This window comes from Lissotriton helveticus, chromosome 4_1, assembly GCF_964261635.1.
Source record: "Lissotriton helveticus chromosome 4_1, aLisHel1.1, whole genome shotgun sequence".
NCBI lineage: Eukaryota > Metazoa > Chordata > Amphibia > Caudata > Salamandridae > Lissotriton > Lissotriton helveticus.
In genome coordinates, this window is record NC_136063.1 from 1,659,440,898 (window position 1) to 1,659,459,104 (window position 18,207).

The 18,207-nt window shown below is 39.7% G+C and overlaps 1 protein-coding gene across 1 annotated transcript in view; it reads left to right on the forward strand.

Annotated features, from left to right (window-relative positions):
- FBXL2 (F-box and leucine rich repeat protein 2) overlaps positions 1-18,207 on the forward strand; it is a 477,680-nt gene that overhangs the window by 170,076 nt on the left and 289,397 nt on the right. Inside the window, exon 8 of the mRNA XM_078688338.1 lies at positions 11,548-11,674. Coding sequence (XP_078544464.1) covers positions 11,548-11,674 — 127 coding nt within the window. The remainder of the gene's footprint in view (positions 1-11,547; positions 11,675-18,207) is intronic.

Genomic DNA, 18,207 nt, shown 5'->3' on the forward strand with positions numbered 1-18,207 from the left:
GCCTTGTTTCAGGTACATTCTAGGAATGTTTGTGCCATCTTAGGCTATGAGAAAACAAAACATTTACTGGCCACTTATGTGTTCAGTCTCGCAAGACTCCACAGCTTTGGTGGTCACATCCAACATATTTTGAAGCACCTAGAGTAATTTTCTTTGTGAGAGTACCAAAATCAGGTAACAAGAAATTCTTTCCACAATTCTTTTCCTAGCATTGGTTTCAAACATGCTGCCATCCACATTTGGTGATGTTTAGGAAGCAAGATGCTATGTAAAGTATTCCTGCATCTCTTCCGTGACGGACTTCTTTGGTATCATTGGGTAGCCTCTATTCCTTATATTTATTTCCTATCTCATCTTATCTGGCACACCACTGTGGCCTATAAGTGACAGCTGTTGACATATCAGGTTCTCATATTTGTTTGTGGCCTTGAGGCCAGTGTTCAGGTAGTTGCCCCCACCTCAACGTTCCCCATCCTAAACTCCAGTGAAAGTGTCAGCAACTTGCATCCCACCCCTTTTATCTTCATCCTAGTTAAACTGTACTGGACTGTTGCTGACATCTCTACTTTGTTAGCCTTTTAAGGACGGTCTCCAGTGTTACCATCACTTCACACTGGTCACCTGATAGGGATCCTTCATCCTCTTTACTGCCCAGAACCTCTTTCCTGTATACATCGGGACAAACAAATCACTCTTATTCTTCTTTTTTAAGCATTTATTTACAGTTTTCAATAACCAAGTAACTTGCTTGAAGCAAAATAAAATTACAAATAATGATGAAGAATGATAAGAGGAAGAGAAATACAGATGGACGTTACTAGTATTTATCATCAGTGTACTAAAACCTAAAACAATACAACTTATTCATATATATCCCCAGAGATAAAAGTATTCTTTAATTAAGTACTATGTGAAAATGTGCAGCTCTCGCTATATCTCATTAGCCCTCCAACACTTTTCCTTATAATGCATGTTCTCTCTATTAGGTCCCTTCAATGGCCCTTAGTAAAGCCCTAATATGGGTTGACCATGCCCATTAGTTAATTATTATTTCGCGACCGCGTACAGATTCTGTGCATGGCCAGCTTTTCATTGTTGCTGTATGTATTAAAAAACTTAATAAAAAATAAAAAAATAGAAACCGTTCTACTCTGAGTAACTCATTACTTTATCTTTTTACAGCCACTGTGGCTTCCATTACTATATATCTTACCTCTTATTTCCATTGTTTCAATGTATGTAACGTCATCTCCAGCCTCGGTACCCACTTATGACTACAGAACACACAGAGCTCAGTATACCATGTCTTTATTGTTCTGCATGTACCCACAAACTCAAAATTCTAAACCTGCATTCACTTCACTCCCCCGTCATCACTTGGTGGCAAATACACTTACCAAACTCCACTGGCTCTCGGTGGAGAAGAGGATTCATTTCAAGACCTTGTGCCTCGCATTTAGAATTCTGAAAACCGCCTCCCCACCCATGTTATGCCCACTCTTGACCGCATACATGCCTCGACGCACTCTCCGCTCGGAGGGCCAGAACCTAGCAGTGGTCCCCCGTATTAAACAATCCCGGATGGGAGGCTGCTCCTTCCGGTACCTTGCGGCTCAGCTTTGGAATGCCCTACCCCTCCGGATTCGTGGAATAACTGATCTTTTGCCATTCAGAAAGGCCATTAAAACACATGTCTTCTGCTAGACGGTTACGTAATGTGATTACCACTGTTCCATCTGTTGTGGCGTACTCTCTTCCTTTTTGGAAAGCGCCGGGACGCCCCTTTGCTGGGTCAGCCGCGCGCTATAGAAGACCATATAACATAACATAACTTCGCTACGCTCTAATGCTTACGTCACAGTTCTACAGAGTCCATCAGGAGCAGCAAGGGTTCATTCATTGCTAACTCCCCTGACACTACACTGTTACTGTTACTGTACCCTCCCAGTCTAACCAAAGGTAACCTTAATAAATTCTGATGCTTCACAATAAGATGACTGAGAAAGTCTCAGAGTTCTCGACTGTTGAAAGGTGGGCCATTGTCAGATTTTAAGAGTGCATGAAAACCATTTGTCGCGAAATTGCCGTGTAATCTCTCGATGACTCTTTCTTGACTGATGACTCTGAGATCTTTTAGCAATGGAAAACAGGAGTATTCATCGACAATCACCATCCGGTGATGTCCATTTTCTAGAGGACCAAAGAAGTCAATGGCAATTCTTTCCCATGCATGCATTGGCAACTTTGACTTGTATAAGGTGTGTTGAGTGGTTTTCAATGAAAGGCAGTAGCATAGATGGCAGGCCTTCAATTATCTTTCAACTCTCCCTTCGAGATGAGGAAACCAGACTCAATCTCGGAGAGCTCATTTTGTGGCAACAATTCCACATTGTCCCCCATTGGCTACTTCAATTATCTGCTGTTGCTGACTCTCTTGAATAACAATTTGTGAACCTCTTTGAATATGGCCTTCCTGAATAACGGACAGTTAATCTTTGACATTTTTAAACTTTTGTTACTCACTGTCACTTGTGAGAGGTTGAGTGTGCTAGCTCCAAGACTGATGTGCAATAATGTCTTTTCAGTTTTACCATGTCATTATCTTGACTCGTGGCAATGACAATTTTTTCCAATGAAATGCCAGCTAGATAGCTGAATTTCACAATGAAATTTACATAGGATTCACCTGTCTTAAAAGGGGTACCCTGGCACTGTAGAGGCACTTGTGAGAAGTAGTCGGCAGGGGTTTGATCTTTCTCTAGATGGTGCTCAATTATGAAGTTGAATTCTTGTAATCAGAGACCCCAACCTCCAATGTGAGGAGGCTTCTTGACCTTTGGATTGCCAAAGATGTTCAACAACACTTGATGATCCATCACAAGTGTGAAAAGCTTTCCATATAAGAATCAGTGGAAATGTTCACAAGCCCACACCACAGCTAAACTTTCTTTCTAAGGTTGTGAAAAAGCAAGGTCAGTTTGGGACAGACTTCTGCTTACATATGCCACAAAATATTTCTTCGAGCATTTGGGTGTCTGCTGTGCTGTGCAAGGATTGTGCCTAACATGACTGGGCTAGTGTCAACAACAACCTCTGTATAAAGTTTTAGATCAAAGTATCCCATTTCAGTTCTGAATAGCTTGTTTGATTTTCGTGAAGCTTTGCTCGCATTCATGTGACCAATGAAATGAAACATTCTTTGTCGCGTCGTCTCTCAGTGGAGCACTTATGGTGGCAAAGTCTTGTATATATCTTGAGCAGTAGCTGGCCAGGCCAAGGAATGAGTGTAACATTTAAACATCTTGTGGGGGACTGGCAGTTGGCAATGCTTTTACTCTAGCTGGATCAGGTGTCATTCCCCTATCGAAAAAGGTATGGGCAAAACATTTTTAGCTTTGTCTTATGGAACTCACAGTTGTCGCCATTAAAAGTCAAACCTGCATCTGCAAGTAAATGACACACTTGCCTGAGAGCTTTATCATGCTCATTCTGTGTAGCTATGAAAACCTATATGTCATCACTATGATTAAACTCATTAATGACAGGCTGTATGATCCGTCATAAATGGCATCTTGAACTGCTCTGCAGCAGACGACACACCGAAAATGTGCTTTTTGTATGCGAACAGACCAATCTGTGGAGAAAAGGTTGTAATGTGGCTACAACTCTCCTCGAGTTCCAACTGATATTATCCTTTATTCAAATCAAGACGAGAGAAGACCTTCACAACATTTTATTGAGTTATTATGTTGCTGATGTGCAGACCTGGATGTCGTTCTTGGTCAATTGCCTTGTTCGCTTGACGCATGTCAACTCAGATGTGTACAGATTCTTCACTGTCCTTCTTGGGCACTACCACTATGGGGGACCCCCAGGGTGTTGGACCAGTGGGGCGTTCAATGACATCATGCTAGAGCAATAATTCACGTTCTTCCAGTAAATGAAATGCAGTTCGTTTGTGTTCATGAGCAACAGCACAGATGTCCTCATTATTGTGTAATTGTACTTTCATAATCTTGAGTTTTCCTAACCCATGAAACCATGAAAGGAACTGACTTACTATTTCATGATGAACATTCATGTTGTAGCACACTGATATCAGTCCCATATCAGCAGATATTCTGAAACTGAGTAAACAGGCACTTGACGCCGTCCATTGAAGTACTTGAGTGGGTGCTTTTACTTTTGTTTTCTTGTGTTTCATTGCTGCTTTAAATGAGTGTTGACTTTTTAATGGCATCGATGAAGCCCATGTTTGCACCTTAGTTTTCAATGGCTTAAGTTGTGGCAATGGAGATAGTTCATTGTATTTCTCCTCAGACAATATGTTTAGCGACGCACCACTGTCAATCATAAAAAGGTATTGAGCAACCGATTACCTTTAGTGTAATCTGCGGACAATGTTTAAAGTACTTTGGTGCTTTTTCCTGTCGACTTTCCTTTGACCTGTATTTTTATTCAGAAGTGGCCTGTCCAACTTGCGCGCATTTGACTGAAGGACACTTTAGTCATGATTTAGATGACAATTGACTTTGGTGTAGATTTGCCTTAATTGGTGTGGTCACTTGGCCTTCTGGGCGTGCATCGAATGTCGCTTTTGAAGCTTTTTGGTGGGCATTTTGTCTTCACACCTTGATGCATTTCTTTTTTTTCTTTGCCCTGCAAACCAATACAAAATGGTTCTCCTTCCCACAGCCTTTGCAAACCTGTCCAATGGTGGGACATTTACCTTCATGTGGAAACGAAAATCCTCACCCTTAATACCACTACTTCTTCCAAAGAGATATTACTCTGTGTCCCTCTTCCATGTGCTTTGACTTACTTTTTATGTTCATGACTGACTCACTATGGGCACCCCTGGACTCTGTGTTAACAGCTTGTCAGTCAGCACGCTCTTCAGCTCCAGCAACCATGAGAACTCACGCCAGACTAAGAGTTTCTGTCAATATTTGTCCTCTGAATGAATCTGACAGGCATCCGTCAATAACTTGCAGGCGTATAGCTTCCTCATCATTAAATTTATTGAACTTACAATGCTTGATGAGTGTATCAAGTCTCTCAAAAAATTGTCGATTGTTTCACCATCTTTCGTTCATTCTTGACTGAAAATATACCTTTCTTAATCTACATTTGGCATTGGATTGAACTTGAGATTCAAGACGACTTTGATTTGACTTTGTCATTTTGTAAACTCGTGCCATTTACTTTGACTTTTTTACACCTTCACCAGCTAGATTCTTGAGGTATATGATAATCTTCTTGTTATCTGTTTCTTCTAGTGCATCAATGAAAATCATCAATTGTCTCTATCCATGCAATCCACCTGTCTCCAATATTTAGCTTTTTGGCAGTATTGAATTGTGGTGGTGATTTTAGGAAGGTGGCTATTATAACCATTTATGTGATTGGCTGACACTGAGCGCGCAGGTCTCACCGATATTGTATGATGTCTGCTAGGACCTGCTTCACTCAGCCCATCTCTAAGGCCCTGTGCTGTTATGCCTCTGGGTCATCTAGGTCAGTCGATGGAACAGTGACCTCCCTCTTGGTCTCCATGGGAGCCCTTCTCTTTTCTGGGGACCTCTGGAGGTGTTCTGAGCTGCCACCCAGCAGGTTTGGTGGTGTGCCGCTTCGGGTATGGACAACTCTGTAAACACAACCCCAGCCTCTTTTTCTGGGGCTACTCTGCCCAGCTCTATGGCCTGATGACTCTCTTTACTGGGATCTGGTAAGCAGATGACTGTTTCTTGTATTAGAATTGCATTGCTTGTAAGTTTCTCTTTTTATGGCCTGATACCTGGTTACTCACTGCCTCACAGCGCTTCTGATCGCAGTGTTATAACACGATTGGCTGTCACTTTTTGCTGCTCTGTCAAAACCTGGTTGTATCTACCTTTAGCATTAACATTCCGCATCATGTACAGCTCTAAGTTGCGTAGTAGCGTGGTACCTCTTTTTACGGCTTTCCCAGCAGGTTCTTGTCAGACATTATGTAGACTTCTCAGTGAAGCTTTTGTTATCTTCAAATGCTTTACACAGGCTGGAGTTGCACTTTGTCTCCACATACTCAACATAGGCGTTGATTCGGCTCTTCGACTGAGGCACATATGGCATGCCCAAGCAGTTTGCTGCGCCACGGCGAACTATATGGAAGAGCACTGTTGATCTTTGTGTTACTTATCCCCTGTCTCTTTGCCGGTCGAAGTGTCCTCCCCTGGCTGGGTACCGTCTAATGACTACACCACACATGGAGTTTAATATAACATGTCTTTATTCTTCTGGGTGTAATCGCAAACTCAACATTCTAAACCTGCATTAACTTCGCTACGCTCTAACGCTTATGTCCCAGTTCTACGGAGTCCATCAGGAGCACAAGGGTTCTGTCATTGCTTACCCACACAACACTTCAGTAAGCTTTGAACTTAGAAAAACTATTACTGTTACTGCACTCTCCCAGTATAACCAACTGTAACCTTTATAACTTTCCATACTGACAGGACAAATTAGGCTGCTCCACCACTTCTTTATTTTACTATTTTGCTTCCCCACCCCCCCACCATTTGTAGACTCCGTAGAGAACTTTAATGGTCACACTATGACATGGCCTTCAGGGACAGCTCTCCTCAAGAATCAATTCCTCACACCTTTCATTCCTCCAACACCAAACCCACACCAGCTCGAAGGGTAGCACTAGTCCTGGTTCATTCGGTGCTTTCACTGTTTCAAGAGCCCCCAACACTTCATAAAAATGCAAGTCATCTGTTCCTGGCACCCTACTACCACCACCAGTGCCAATCTTCCTGGGGCTTTACATGCTTTCCTTACACCATCTTGCTTTCTCCACGGCTTTCTAGGGAGGCCTCCACCTCTTCAATCTCAGCGGCAGTGGGAACTCCGATTCTTCAGGCAGTACTCACCATCCCATCTCCTTATTGCCACCTCGCTGTCCGTCATCCTGCACCCCTATGACTTCCTCACGTGTTACCAGCGACCAGAAGTCAGGATCACCAACAGGAGTTTGTTGGAGATACTGCCTTTGCCCTTGCTACAAAGCTGCACGATTCCAACATCACATTTTCAATGAACCCTTTAATGGCAACTAAGAAGCGGTTTCCATGTTCACAATTGGCTACCTCTGATCTTACTACTGTATACCAGTTGCAGTTTTACTATAGTAACCTTATCTTAAGTTCTGCCTCTGTCTACATTGCAATTAAGCCTTTTAGGTTGGAGGGCTTCAGTTATTTCAGAATATGTCCTTGGTTTAATCTGTAACCTAGAGGGAACTAACCATATGTTTTAGTTGACCTCTTGTAAAATGTTGAGTCATAAATTAATGTGCTGTTATGGGGTGGTCTACCCGTATAGGCTCCGTGCAAAAGGTTTTACAGATACCTAGTGTGATGATTTTCCCCACGGTGTCTGCAAGACTAAGAACTTGCCCCTTCTGGATTTTCTGACGTTTGTGAAGAAACTTTGCTAAGTTCATGATATTAAAAAGAAATGACAGCTGCTTGTTGCCTCTTTAGGGATCCTATACTGCTGTGGAAGTGGGTTATGCAGAGCACGGTAAAACTGCTACTGGCTGTCCCCTCCCTATGCCATGTGCTTGCAGCATTCTCATGGCCCACTGCTGCCCCACACAGTTCCAATACCCACTTTCGTTGCCCCAACTTCCCGCAGGGCAAAATTGTTACATCTTGTAGTCCTATTTTGTATTTCCCTTTTATTTGTGTTGCCCTTTTAAGTTAGAATGTGTATTCATTTAATCTGTGGCACTTGCTATGTTGTTTATGTGACATCATTTTAGAATGTGTTGGAGGCTTTCTGAACTGTAATTCAGACTGAACAGAGGTACTGTGCTTTCTAACAATAAACTGGATTTCTTCCTTATCATTTTGGATCCTAATTAATGGACTTTTACAAAAATCCTGTTACTTGCGCCAGCCTATTCTACAGTCCTGCTTCTCCCGCCAATCCTGGGTCTGCTCACCCACCACTTTTCCTTATAATAAGAAAGAAAGGCCCACACAAGCGTTTCCTGGCCTGCAAATACTCCAGAATACAGGTTGCAGCAGCATTTAGATAGGCAGCCAGGATGTTCCGCCCATGGAAGAGCATCGAGCAGGAAATGGCCAACCAAAAATGAACATCTCAAATTTACTGTTCATGTGCAGACCATGTTTAGCTGAGGAACTGCATGATTTCACATGTTTAACATTCCAGACCTTCTCATTTGTTTTGATACATAGTAAATACTTCACCCACCCCTCATTCAGTGTTCTGTTTTAAAGCCATTGTTAGGCGGCCCAAGAGGATGTTCTACAGTGTATCTCTACTCAGCGAGTAAGGATGGGGTACATGGTATGGTGTTGGTTGTTTTCTAGATTTTTGACAGGTGTTGCATCATTTAGTGTTTGATCTGCAGCCATGTAATTTTATGAGGACTGGACTTTTGAAGAGTTAGGCGGTTGAGATCCTATCAAGAATACGAAGGCATCAGACAGTTGATCTCAGCATGGTTGGTTTGGAGCAGAGAAGATCTCTCTTTTGGTAGCTCTCTGGAACATTAGTTGCCCTCCTGATGGATGGAACAGACATTCCCCAGAGCCATCCACACCCGATACCATCCTTAACCGGTGTCTGACATAGAGTATGCAAAGAAGTCACCGGAACCTGGACTTTACGTTTTTTTTGTAGGGTGTTAGTGGTTGCCAGTGTAGGGCTACCAAAAACAGATAGGGAACTGTAGGACATTTGGGGAATTTACCTTTCACTGCCAAAGGGGTAGAACATGCTCAGAACATTGATCCAGAGACATTGACACCAGCCTCATGCTTTCTGGAATTCAAGGCATATGTTAATGTTTAGCCAGACCCAAAGAGTCATAGGATGAGGTGACACCTGCTTGCACACACTTTTTATAACCTCAGCATTTCTTGTGCTTCTGCCACACAGTATGCGTCATGCATATATGGGTAGTTAACGTAAGTGGGGGACCCTGGCCATGGTGAAAGAGATTCACGTGTGTGTGTGCGTGCGTGCCTATGTGTGTGTGTGTGTGTGTGTGCGTGTACACACCAATGTTTATGCATACCAGAAGAGTTTTTATGAAAGAGTTACCAGAGTGCCTGTAATGAGTGTGCATGTAGGCAGTCTTTCTGGAAACTGTGGCCTGCGCTTATTTATTGTTTACCTTGTAGTGACTGTCTACTTATTATATGTTATCATTCCACTAATGTGAGACTAACAAGGGGCATTTCTTCGACCAGTTTAACCACTATGAAGGCATTATCAGGGTTTTCATTTGATAATGTCAAAAGCGGTATTAAGTATATCATGAAAAAAACAAAAATACAATATATATGTTTTAGAAAATGGTAAATTGTGTTTTCTTCTGCTTATAAGACATTAACATATGTTTAAAAAGTCGGAATTCCCTTAAAACACACTTGCATTTAGGTTTACTAAACAGAATAGCAAACCCTTAAACTAAACTAGGCTAGATATGGTTATCTGAGCAAACTATATCTCACACCCTCACATTGAAGCACTAATTTCCACCTGAAAGCATCCCCAGGTCTGCATATTGTGAATAACAGTCAATAACTCGAATGTATCAACACATTAAATAATTATAAAAATCTAAATAAAGAAAGCTAATGTATTAATGATAATGTCCTTATTGAAGTTGTATGTAATCTCACCAGTGATGTCATAAATGATGTCATCTGACACAGCACAGGTGAGGTCGTGAACATTGCATTTGGGGTGCTTGTAATGGTTTGCATGAGTGGGCACAAGATTACATAGGACTTGATGACCATTTAACTGTTTATCCACATACATAATTTGGCAATTTATCACTGCTATGTGTTGCTAGGTATCTCTATATTTGTTAGAATGGATGCACAGGATGATGCATTACAGCAGTGATTCTTAACCTGTGGTTCAGGGACCCTTGGGGGTCTGCAACAGACTGGTTAAAAAATTAAATAATATTAACAGATTAATAAAGTGTATATAAATGAGGAAGGAAGGAAGGAACATTGAAAATGTTAAAACGTTCTGTAAATGTGAATCAATGTAAAATTGGAAGCTCAGATTATTGAGCACCGTACAAGTGCATTTAACAGAGTATAGTATGAACCGTATGTGGCCTTAATTGAATTTAGAAAAGCTATAACCTTCCAACTCAAAGTGCAATTTTGTTTGTTTGTGAATTTAATAAAATGTTTTATAATTTGTGTATTTGTTTGATGAATACTTGTTCCTGTATGTGTGTGTATTGTTTTGCAGTTAACATTATCAACATTGCTTAGGTTGGGGGTCCCCAGATTTTAATACTGACTCAGTTGGGGTCTCTGGATTTCAATAATGATTCAGTGGGGGACCACAGAAGTCAAAAGTTAAAGGTTAAGAACCACTTTATTACAGCATTGTGTAACAATTAACACATTTTCTTCTCTTCATCAAAGACTTTGTTAAGGATACATATAGGAAGCAATAAGAATGATATGCCAGTGACACTGACTGCTAATGAACGTTGCAATCTCAGAATGAGTCAGTTATAACCAGATTTGCTTTTTTTTTTTTGTTCCTGCTCACTCCTAAGATAACCAGCACAGAATAGAGACTCTCTCTTTTGCTGGTATCTGTCCAGTGCTTTAGTAGCAATATTCTTCATGTTTTTCTCTTGCCTGAAACGTGTTGTTAGGTATAGAAACAATGGTCCCAGACTAATTGCCTTAGGAAGATAGTCAAAATCTATGAACATGATACAGTTATTCAAATGTCTGATTAGTTAAGCACTCCAAATTACCTGTGTGCAGCCTCTAAGAAACTGGTCATGGTTTTCAGTAACACCAGTTTTTTCAATGGTACCTGTCTCTCATGGATTCGAAAGTACTTTTCTGGCTCTTGATGTTGTACAGAGTATAATCTTCTGTAAAGAGGTAGGGATGGGGTGAAGGAGGGTACAGGCCCACTAAGGGGGAAGTGTTGAAGTTTCTACCCTGGCGCATAGAGGGTGGTTTGTATCCTCTGCAGGCGGGTCTTCCTCAGCACAGGGAGGCGGGGGGGGAACAACCTATATCAAGGCGAAGTCAGGATTACAGCCCCTCAGGTGGTGGTGCGGATAGTTGTAGCGGTGATTTAGAATAGGTATTGAATTACAATGTGTAGTTTTCAGGACAACAGTGTTGATTGAATCCTAACATTGGTGGATTAAGACATCTTAGTAAGCCTCCATAGCGCAGTCCCGGTGATCAGCGCTGTACTCTCCAGTCAGGACTGTACTCCTCCAGTCAGGACTGGACTTATATGTAACTTGAGTTCTATGTGTATCATGTTCATAGATATTGACTTAACGAATACCTTCCTAAGGGAACTAGTCTAGGACCATTGTTTTCTATCCGGAGCATTACCCAGGTCCTTGGACTAGTATGAGTCACCCCATTATTTCGTAATGAAACGTGTTGTTAGCATGATGATGCAACCCTACTTTAATGGCATGTGAACTGTCCTGTCTATTTTTGCATTATCCAGCGACGGTTGCAGAAATTTGGAACATTTGAATATTTCTTGGTGTGATCAGATCACAAAAGATGGCGTTGAAGCACTGGTTAAAGGATGCAGTGGGCTTACAGCATTGTTTCTTAGAGGCTGCACACAGGTAATTTGAAGTACTTAACTAATCAGACATTTGAATAACTTACTGAGGAGATGTAATGGGCCTTGTGTGCTCCTAAAAACTGATTAGTTGATTTTGAGTGCAAGTGACGGATGCAACAACACTACACCCCTTCCCCGTATAGTTGTGACAAATGTATGTGTATTATTCTTTAAAAAGTGATCCAAACAATATACAAACTACATGTTACTTAAAAAAGGTACCTCTGCAGGGCGGCAAAGACACCCATATGGGTTAAGTAACGGGGTTAGCAAAACTATCGGACTTAAAAGGCTATGTAACTGTAATAGACACCTATAGCCATTTCGGTGTCACTTCAAATGTAGGCTGTCACTAACTGATGCTTGTGTGTGCCTATATGACTCAGTAGGAGCACAGTAAGGAAAAGAAAGCCCCATATCTAGGCAGTGAACGCCATAAGTCTAATTCGCAAGATCCATTTGAACGTGGTGGGGCAGGATATATGCTTATTCTAAGGATACTTTTGTGGGAAAAACAGTGAATTCTGAGAGAGTGAAGCCAGTTTTTAACTTGGTTCTGAAAGCCAACAAACAAGTCTAGGCAATATCTTCACAGTTTAAATCTGCAACAGATGCATGTTAAAAAAATAAAATATGTTGCTTTAAAGCAATGCCATGTGGTTAATTATTTTGCATATGTGTTATCTTCACTTCTGTGGTATATTAGGTAGTTGGATTCTGTTATTAAGTCTGTGGAGTTTTGGGGTCCTTTACAGAGTGGTAATATATGTTTGCTGTCAGTGTTTATGATTTAGAAATTTCCAGTTTGGAAGTGGTTAGACTTTGAATTAATGATTTCTCCCTCTGTTTCTTTCATGTTTGTAGGGTTCAGCAGTACTCTCCTATGTTGTTGTCTAGAAGTTTCTTTCACTTTTCTAAAATCATGTCTCCTTTGTAGAAATGTGTAGTGTGTAATTCTCATAAAAAGGCTTGACTCGGACATTAAGCATCTTCCTCTCCTGATTACCTTGACCTCCATTTGGCTGAGTAAATCTCCCTCTCAGAAGTCCCGTGCCAGTGAAGCAAGGGGCAATGAAGCTTGAGGTGAAGTGATAGCGCTTAAGACTAGTACTTGGGGTTCAAACTTGGTATAAAGTTAACTCTTCCCCTGGAGTGGGGTGTAAAGGTTTGGCTCAGGCATTCAGCACTTTGCACTCTAATTTACCTGCAATGCCCAAGCTCTGTTTGCATAACCTAATCCCCCTCTGAGAGGTTCAAATTCAGGGAAGAAGAAGGTGGTAAGACATGCGTTGAAGATGTGTTTTGCGTGCAGGACTAATACTCAGTAGTCGTGGTCCAATGCTGGTTTAAGATCAACTTCCCCTCTCGAGATGCACAATAACAACATGCGTTCCATACACACAATACGTCACCATCCTGCCTTCTGACTAAAATGCCAGAAACATTGCCCCGCTGACCTCCGATCTGGCATGGGACCTTCCCTTCTTTATAATATTTTACTTTTATCTCTGGATTAAAATGTGTGATTGCTTACAAATGACCGATATTAGCGCAAAGATAAAACAACTGTAACAGAACGAAAAAACACTTTAAAAATCTATCGGTTATATTTATTAAAGAGCTTTTTTTTCTGTCACAAGTATTTGCTCACCAACCACCTGGGACAGTTTTACACAGCAAAGAGAATTTGGCTATTACCTCAGCATTTATTCTGTTAACTTAGTCGATCGCCACTTTGGTACTAATAGATGCAGACTCTCTGGATCCAGTTTTCGGATGCTTCTTTTTCTGTGGGCAAAAGTCCAGAAAAGGCTCTTGGCAATGGTAACTTTCATCTTGTGTCAATGGAGGCAGCTCTGCATCGTGAGAGCATTTAGCAAAGTAATGTAGAGGTCAACATGAAGAAGTCTACTGCCAGTTATTTGGGGGACGATTTTACATACTTTATGGTCCACCGAGGACTCAATCATCAACCCAACAATTAGTGCTCTTAATTTTCAGTCTAATACATTTGATCTTAAAATTGATCTCTTTCAGTTCTCAACTATATAAAAATAGAGAGTCTTAACAATGTATCTTAGGAGTTAGTAAAACGATAGAATTCAAGCTAAAAGCTGTGCTGGTGCCACTATTATAGAAAAATTAACCTCCTCACCAGATGTTTTAAGTGCTCAAGTTGACAAAATAAAAGCCTTAAGATTACAGATGAGTACCTCCTGAAACAAATCTTTTAGAAGGCCTTAAAGCACAATATACTGTTGAGAGTGAAGTCAAGAATTTATTTTACAAAAGTGAGGTCAAAGAAGAAAGGGAAAAAGTTAAGTTACATACTAGCTGTAGAAAACCAGAGGACCTAGGACATCCCAGGAGGCAACCAGCAATGGAGGAAAATGTCAGGTTTTGCACTAACCTTATGTGCAAAATCGAACAGACAAGATATTTCTTTTCCATCTCACACAATCTCCACAAGTGAGCACATATAATAGAACATGTGAGTCAGAGGTAGAATCGATGAAAGGGGAATGTAAAAGAGAGAAAACTGAGGCACAGGACTCCACACTCTCCCTTGTCACCTGTGGGGTAAAGGAAGGCTGCAGGTTGTAGTGGTATGTGATGCAGCGCTACTCCGGAAATGTTTTCTAAAACCATATTACCTTTCCCTGAAGTACCAAATCATACATTACTCATCAGTGGGCCCCATGACACTGTGTGTTACTCACAAAACACTTTCATCCTACTTCATGGATCGGTGTGATTCAAAGGATACCTGCTGGATCATAGCAGAGTGTCTAAATCAAACTTAAATATTTATACAATATACACCTGCAGTTTAAAGGAATTTTACCATGGTTTTATTAACAAGACAATTTATTCAGACACACCACCATTATGGTCAATGGATCTGCTAGCAAAAATTAGGCTATGAAAAATACAAGACTAGCTTAATTCTCCATTTATCTAATTGTTATTCAAAGCAAAGTTTTGAATGTCTAACAGTTTATTCGCTTTATTTATTTCTTTATTTAAAAGTAATTTTACAAGAGTGAAAGTTTTATCTCAATCTGTTATATTCATTTATTTCAAAGATTCAGAAATAGACATTATTATTTAGGTTTCAGGACACAAGTATTAGCAAAAGACAGATAGTTCCCAAAATTCATTCACTCCTATCTTCCCTAACTAATAACCCCAACTAAAACTCATTTCTCATTCAAACAAAATAAACATTTATTCAAGAATCTTACATCTCAGGAAAATCAGCATTTCCGACAGCATCCCAGGAGGAAATCGAAAGCGTTTTTAAGAAAAGTCACGACTTTTTATACCCTTTTTCACTAACTTTATCTATCTAAAAAAGTAACTGTCAGTACAAACTCAAGTCCTGATTGGATGATTTGAGGGTGGATGAGCATCACCTCGTCATTCTAATATTCATTTTCTGTAATATCAGCAAAATGTTAGAGTCCTTTGTTTGAGAAAGTCTTTGGCCTAGTCACATCCTCAATTCGTTATTACAAGTTCCTTTCCCAAGATCAGTAACTCAAATGTTTGTTCTGTTGGCAGTCATCAGGACTTTCAGGGCAAGTCGTCCTTGAACTGCTTTCGTTCAGGCACAGGCAGCTTACATTCAGTCTTGTCTTGGGCTGCGCATGCTCAGTTTATCTTCCAATCACAGTTAATAAAGCAGCCATCTTTTTACAAGGCCTCACGGGCCAGAACGGGAACTATCATAGTAACAAACACAAATAAACGTTAATTGTTGAAATGTATCCCTTCTGTTTACCCCCCACCATACTTAGGTTTTCCCTGTTAGTTGTTACCTAGCAAATAAGCAACACATATGCATGATATACTCACCGAACTCTATGTTTTTGTCACAAAATACATTAACAGAAAGCACATTTATGCCGCTTTTGATTAATTTAAAGCTTTGCATTAATAAAACATGACGACATTACTAAATTAGTCAGTTATAGTTTTCCAGGCAAGCAGATAAATATTCCCACGTGTATTTGTGTGTGCATTCTGTACTACGTTGATTAGTTTTTCAAACCACACAATTATTAAAGGTTACAGTTATGAGGAAATGACTTCACGAGGGGTATACAAAATTTTGTTTCTTCACCTTGCTCCATCAACTCCCTCCTTTGGTGATCTTATCACCAAATATCTCCCAAAATTTTACAAATTTTTATCCAAACATGTTTCAAGTTCTTCAGATTAGTACAGTTTATACTCTAGTATCTTCTTCTCTGGTTTCTTTAAAGACTTTTTCTTGAAATTCCTCCATTTGTATATCACAGTTTTCTCTTTCTCTTACTCGTTTTTCTTGAATTGCTTTCTTTATTGACTTTCTAACATTCCTTCTTTTTCTATTTATGCAACATAATCTTAACATCAAAAACACTAATACTATTATTGTTACTGGGATTCATATTTTACCTATAATTGAACTACCTATTTCTTGAAACCAATGTTTAACTGCTGAAAGACTTTTACCAAGTCGTTCAAGAACACCGTCAACCTCCAGCAGTGGTTCAATTTCCTTATGCAATTCTGTAATATTTGTAATGTACTTTTCAATATTTTGACTTTTGTCTGGAATATAGGTGCAACAGTGTTGTACCTTCAAAATTCCACAAACTCCTCCTTCTTTTGCCAATATTATATCAAGAGCAAGACGAGTTTGCATCACCATAGCTCTCATAGCAACCATTTCAGTATTTACCATTAAAAATCCACCTGCTGTGTATGTTGACAAACGATCTACTATCGTTGACAATCTTCGAATTCGATTTGCATTAAAAGATATTCCCACTGCTGGTATCAGTGCTCCAAAAATATCACCTATTATTTCAATTACACTCTCTCTTTTTCTACGACTTAAAAGTTTACCTATCTCATATATTCCATTAGTACCTCTATCTACATGAAAGATTTTAGGAATGACCCGACCCACATAACATGTCCCGTACCAATGGTCTGGTAATCTATAATAAGCTTTGTTCCCACATATAAAGTATATGCCAGGGAAAGCTGGATCTTTACCTCCTTTAAATCCCCAACCCCCTATTATTCAATAAGTGTCTTTACATTGACTTGCTCCCACAAAATAATTGTCATACACAGTGTTGTCTCTTCTAGTACAGAATTCCCCTAATAATGGAGTGTCTATACTTATGGCCACATTCACATTTCTATCATCAAGATTTTCATCTTCAAATGCCCAATATTTGGATTTCTCATGTTTCACTTTTTCACTACATTTATAAGCACTTCTTCTCTCTTCAACCATATCTAAAAATGTCTATTCCTCACTTCTCATTTTACAAGTCAAATTTTTCTTGAGCTCATATTCATGGCTCAATTAATCCATTTCCAAAAAGAATTCCCCCATTACTTTATCTGGCTTTACTTTATTCATGGCATTAATTACTTTAAATTTTGCAAATACATCATCTGAATTTGAATAATAATACTCTAATTTCCCTGTTTGATAAAACAAACTTGCAATTACACTACACGTGACGCCAAATGTAAGTGGAAGGTGATGATACGTCACCCCCCTTCTGAAACAGATGCAGGTAATTTCACGCAGACATAGCAGTCACTAGCATCCATGGTCTTAACATATTCAGACAACAATCTTGAAAACGTGTTTTTGGTGTAGTCACTGATTGACCTATCTTGATGCATTTCTGGTCAATATACATGCTGTTTGTTAGTCTTTTATTCAACATTTTGTTAATTTGAGCTCACATTATGTTTTAACTTCACTAAGTTATCCTGGAAAGGAATGACAATAGCTAAAATTATCCATATCAATATTAATAGTCCCGTACACATTAAACACATTCTACACCATTTTCTAAAAATAGAACATTGTTAGCTATTTTTTTTTTTTTTTTTACACTCTGCTTTTACAATTCTCTTAAACCTTTTGTTATCTATAGGTTTTTTACCTTTCACTTACAATGTTCTCTTTATGGCAGGATTTCAGGTTTTGTCTTTACCTTGTACCTTTAATCAATTATTATGTTTCTCTGTGATTCAGTTCTTTATTCACTTTTCCCAATTGACTTTGGGCAGTATAAGTTCTCTTGGCTACTGTTTACTTCTTCAATCGGAGGCAAAATAATGTATGACCATTCAGGTGACTTGTATTTCTGGTTTGGTCTTCTCAGTCTTTTTGGCCTTTGAACAACTTCTATTCTTTTTCCCAATTACTCATTTTGACTGGTTATTTAATTTACTTGATCTTCTGGTTTTCTTGCTTTAGTAACCAGTTTAAATCTCAGTCCATCATTCCCTTTAAGCCAATTATCTCCTTTACAAACTCTTTTTGTCTAGGTTCCATGGTGTTAATGTTCCACTCTCCGAGTCTCTACCAAATCTCGATTTTCAGATTGATCTTCAGAATTTGGTATTTCGACAATTTCTCCTTCTCCCTCAGACGCAGAGCTAGCATCTGATACTTCCAGATGTCGACATTCTTGTCAAGCTTCAGTATCTGGATTTCTCTCTGGTTCACCT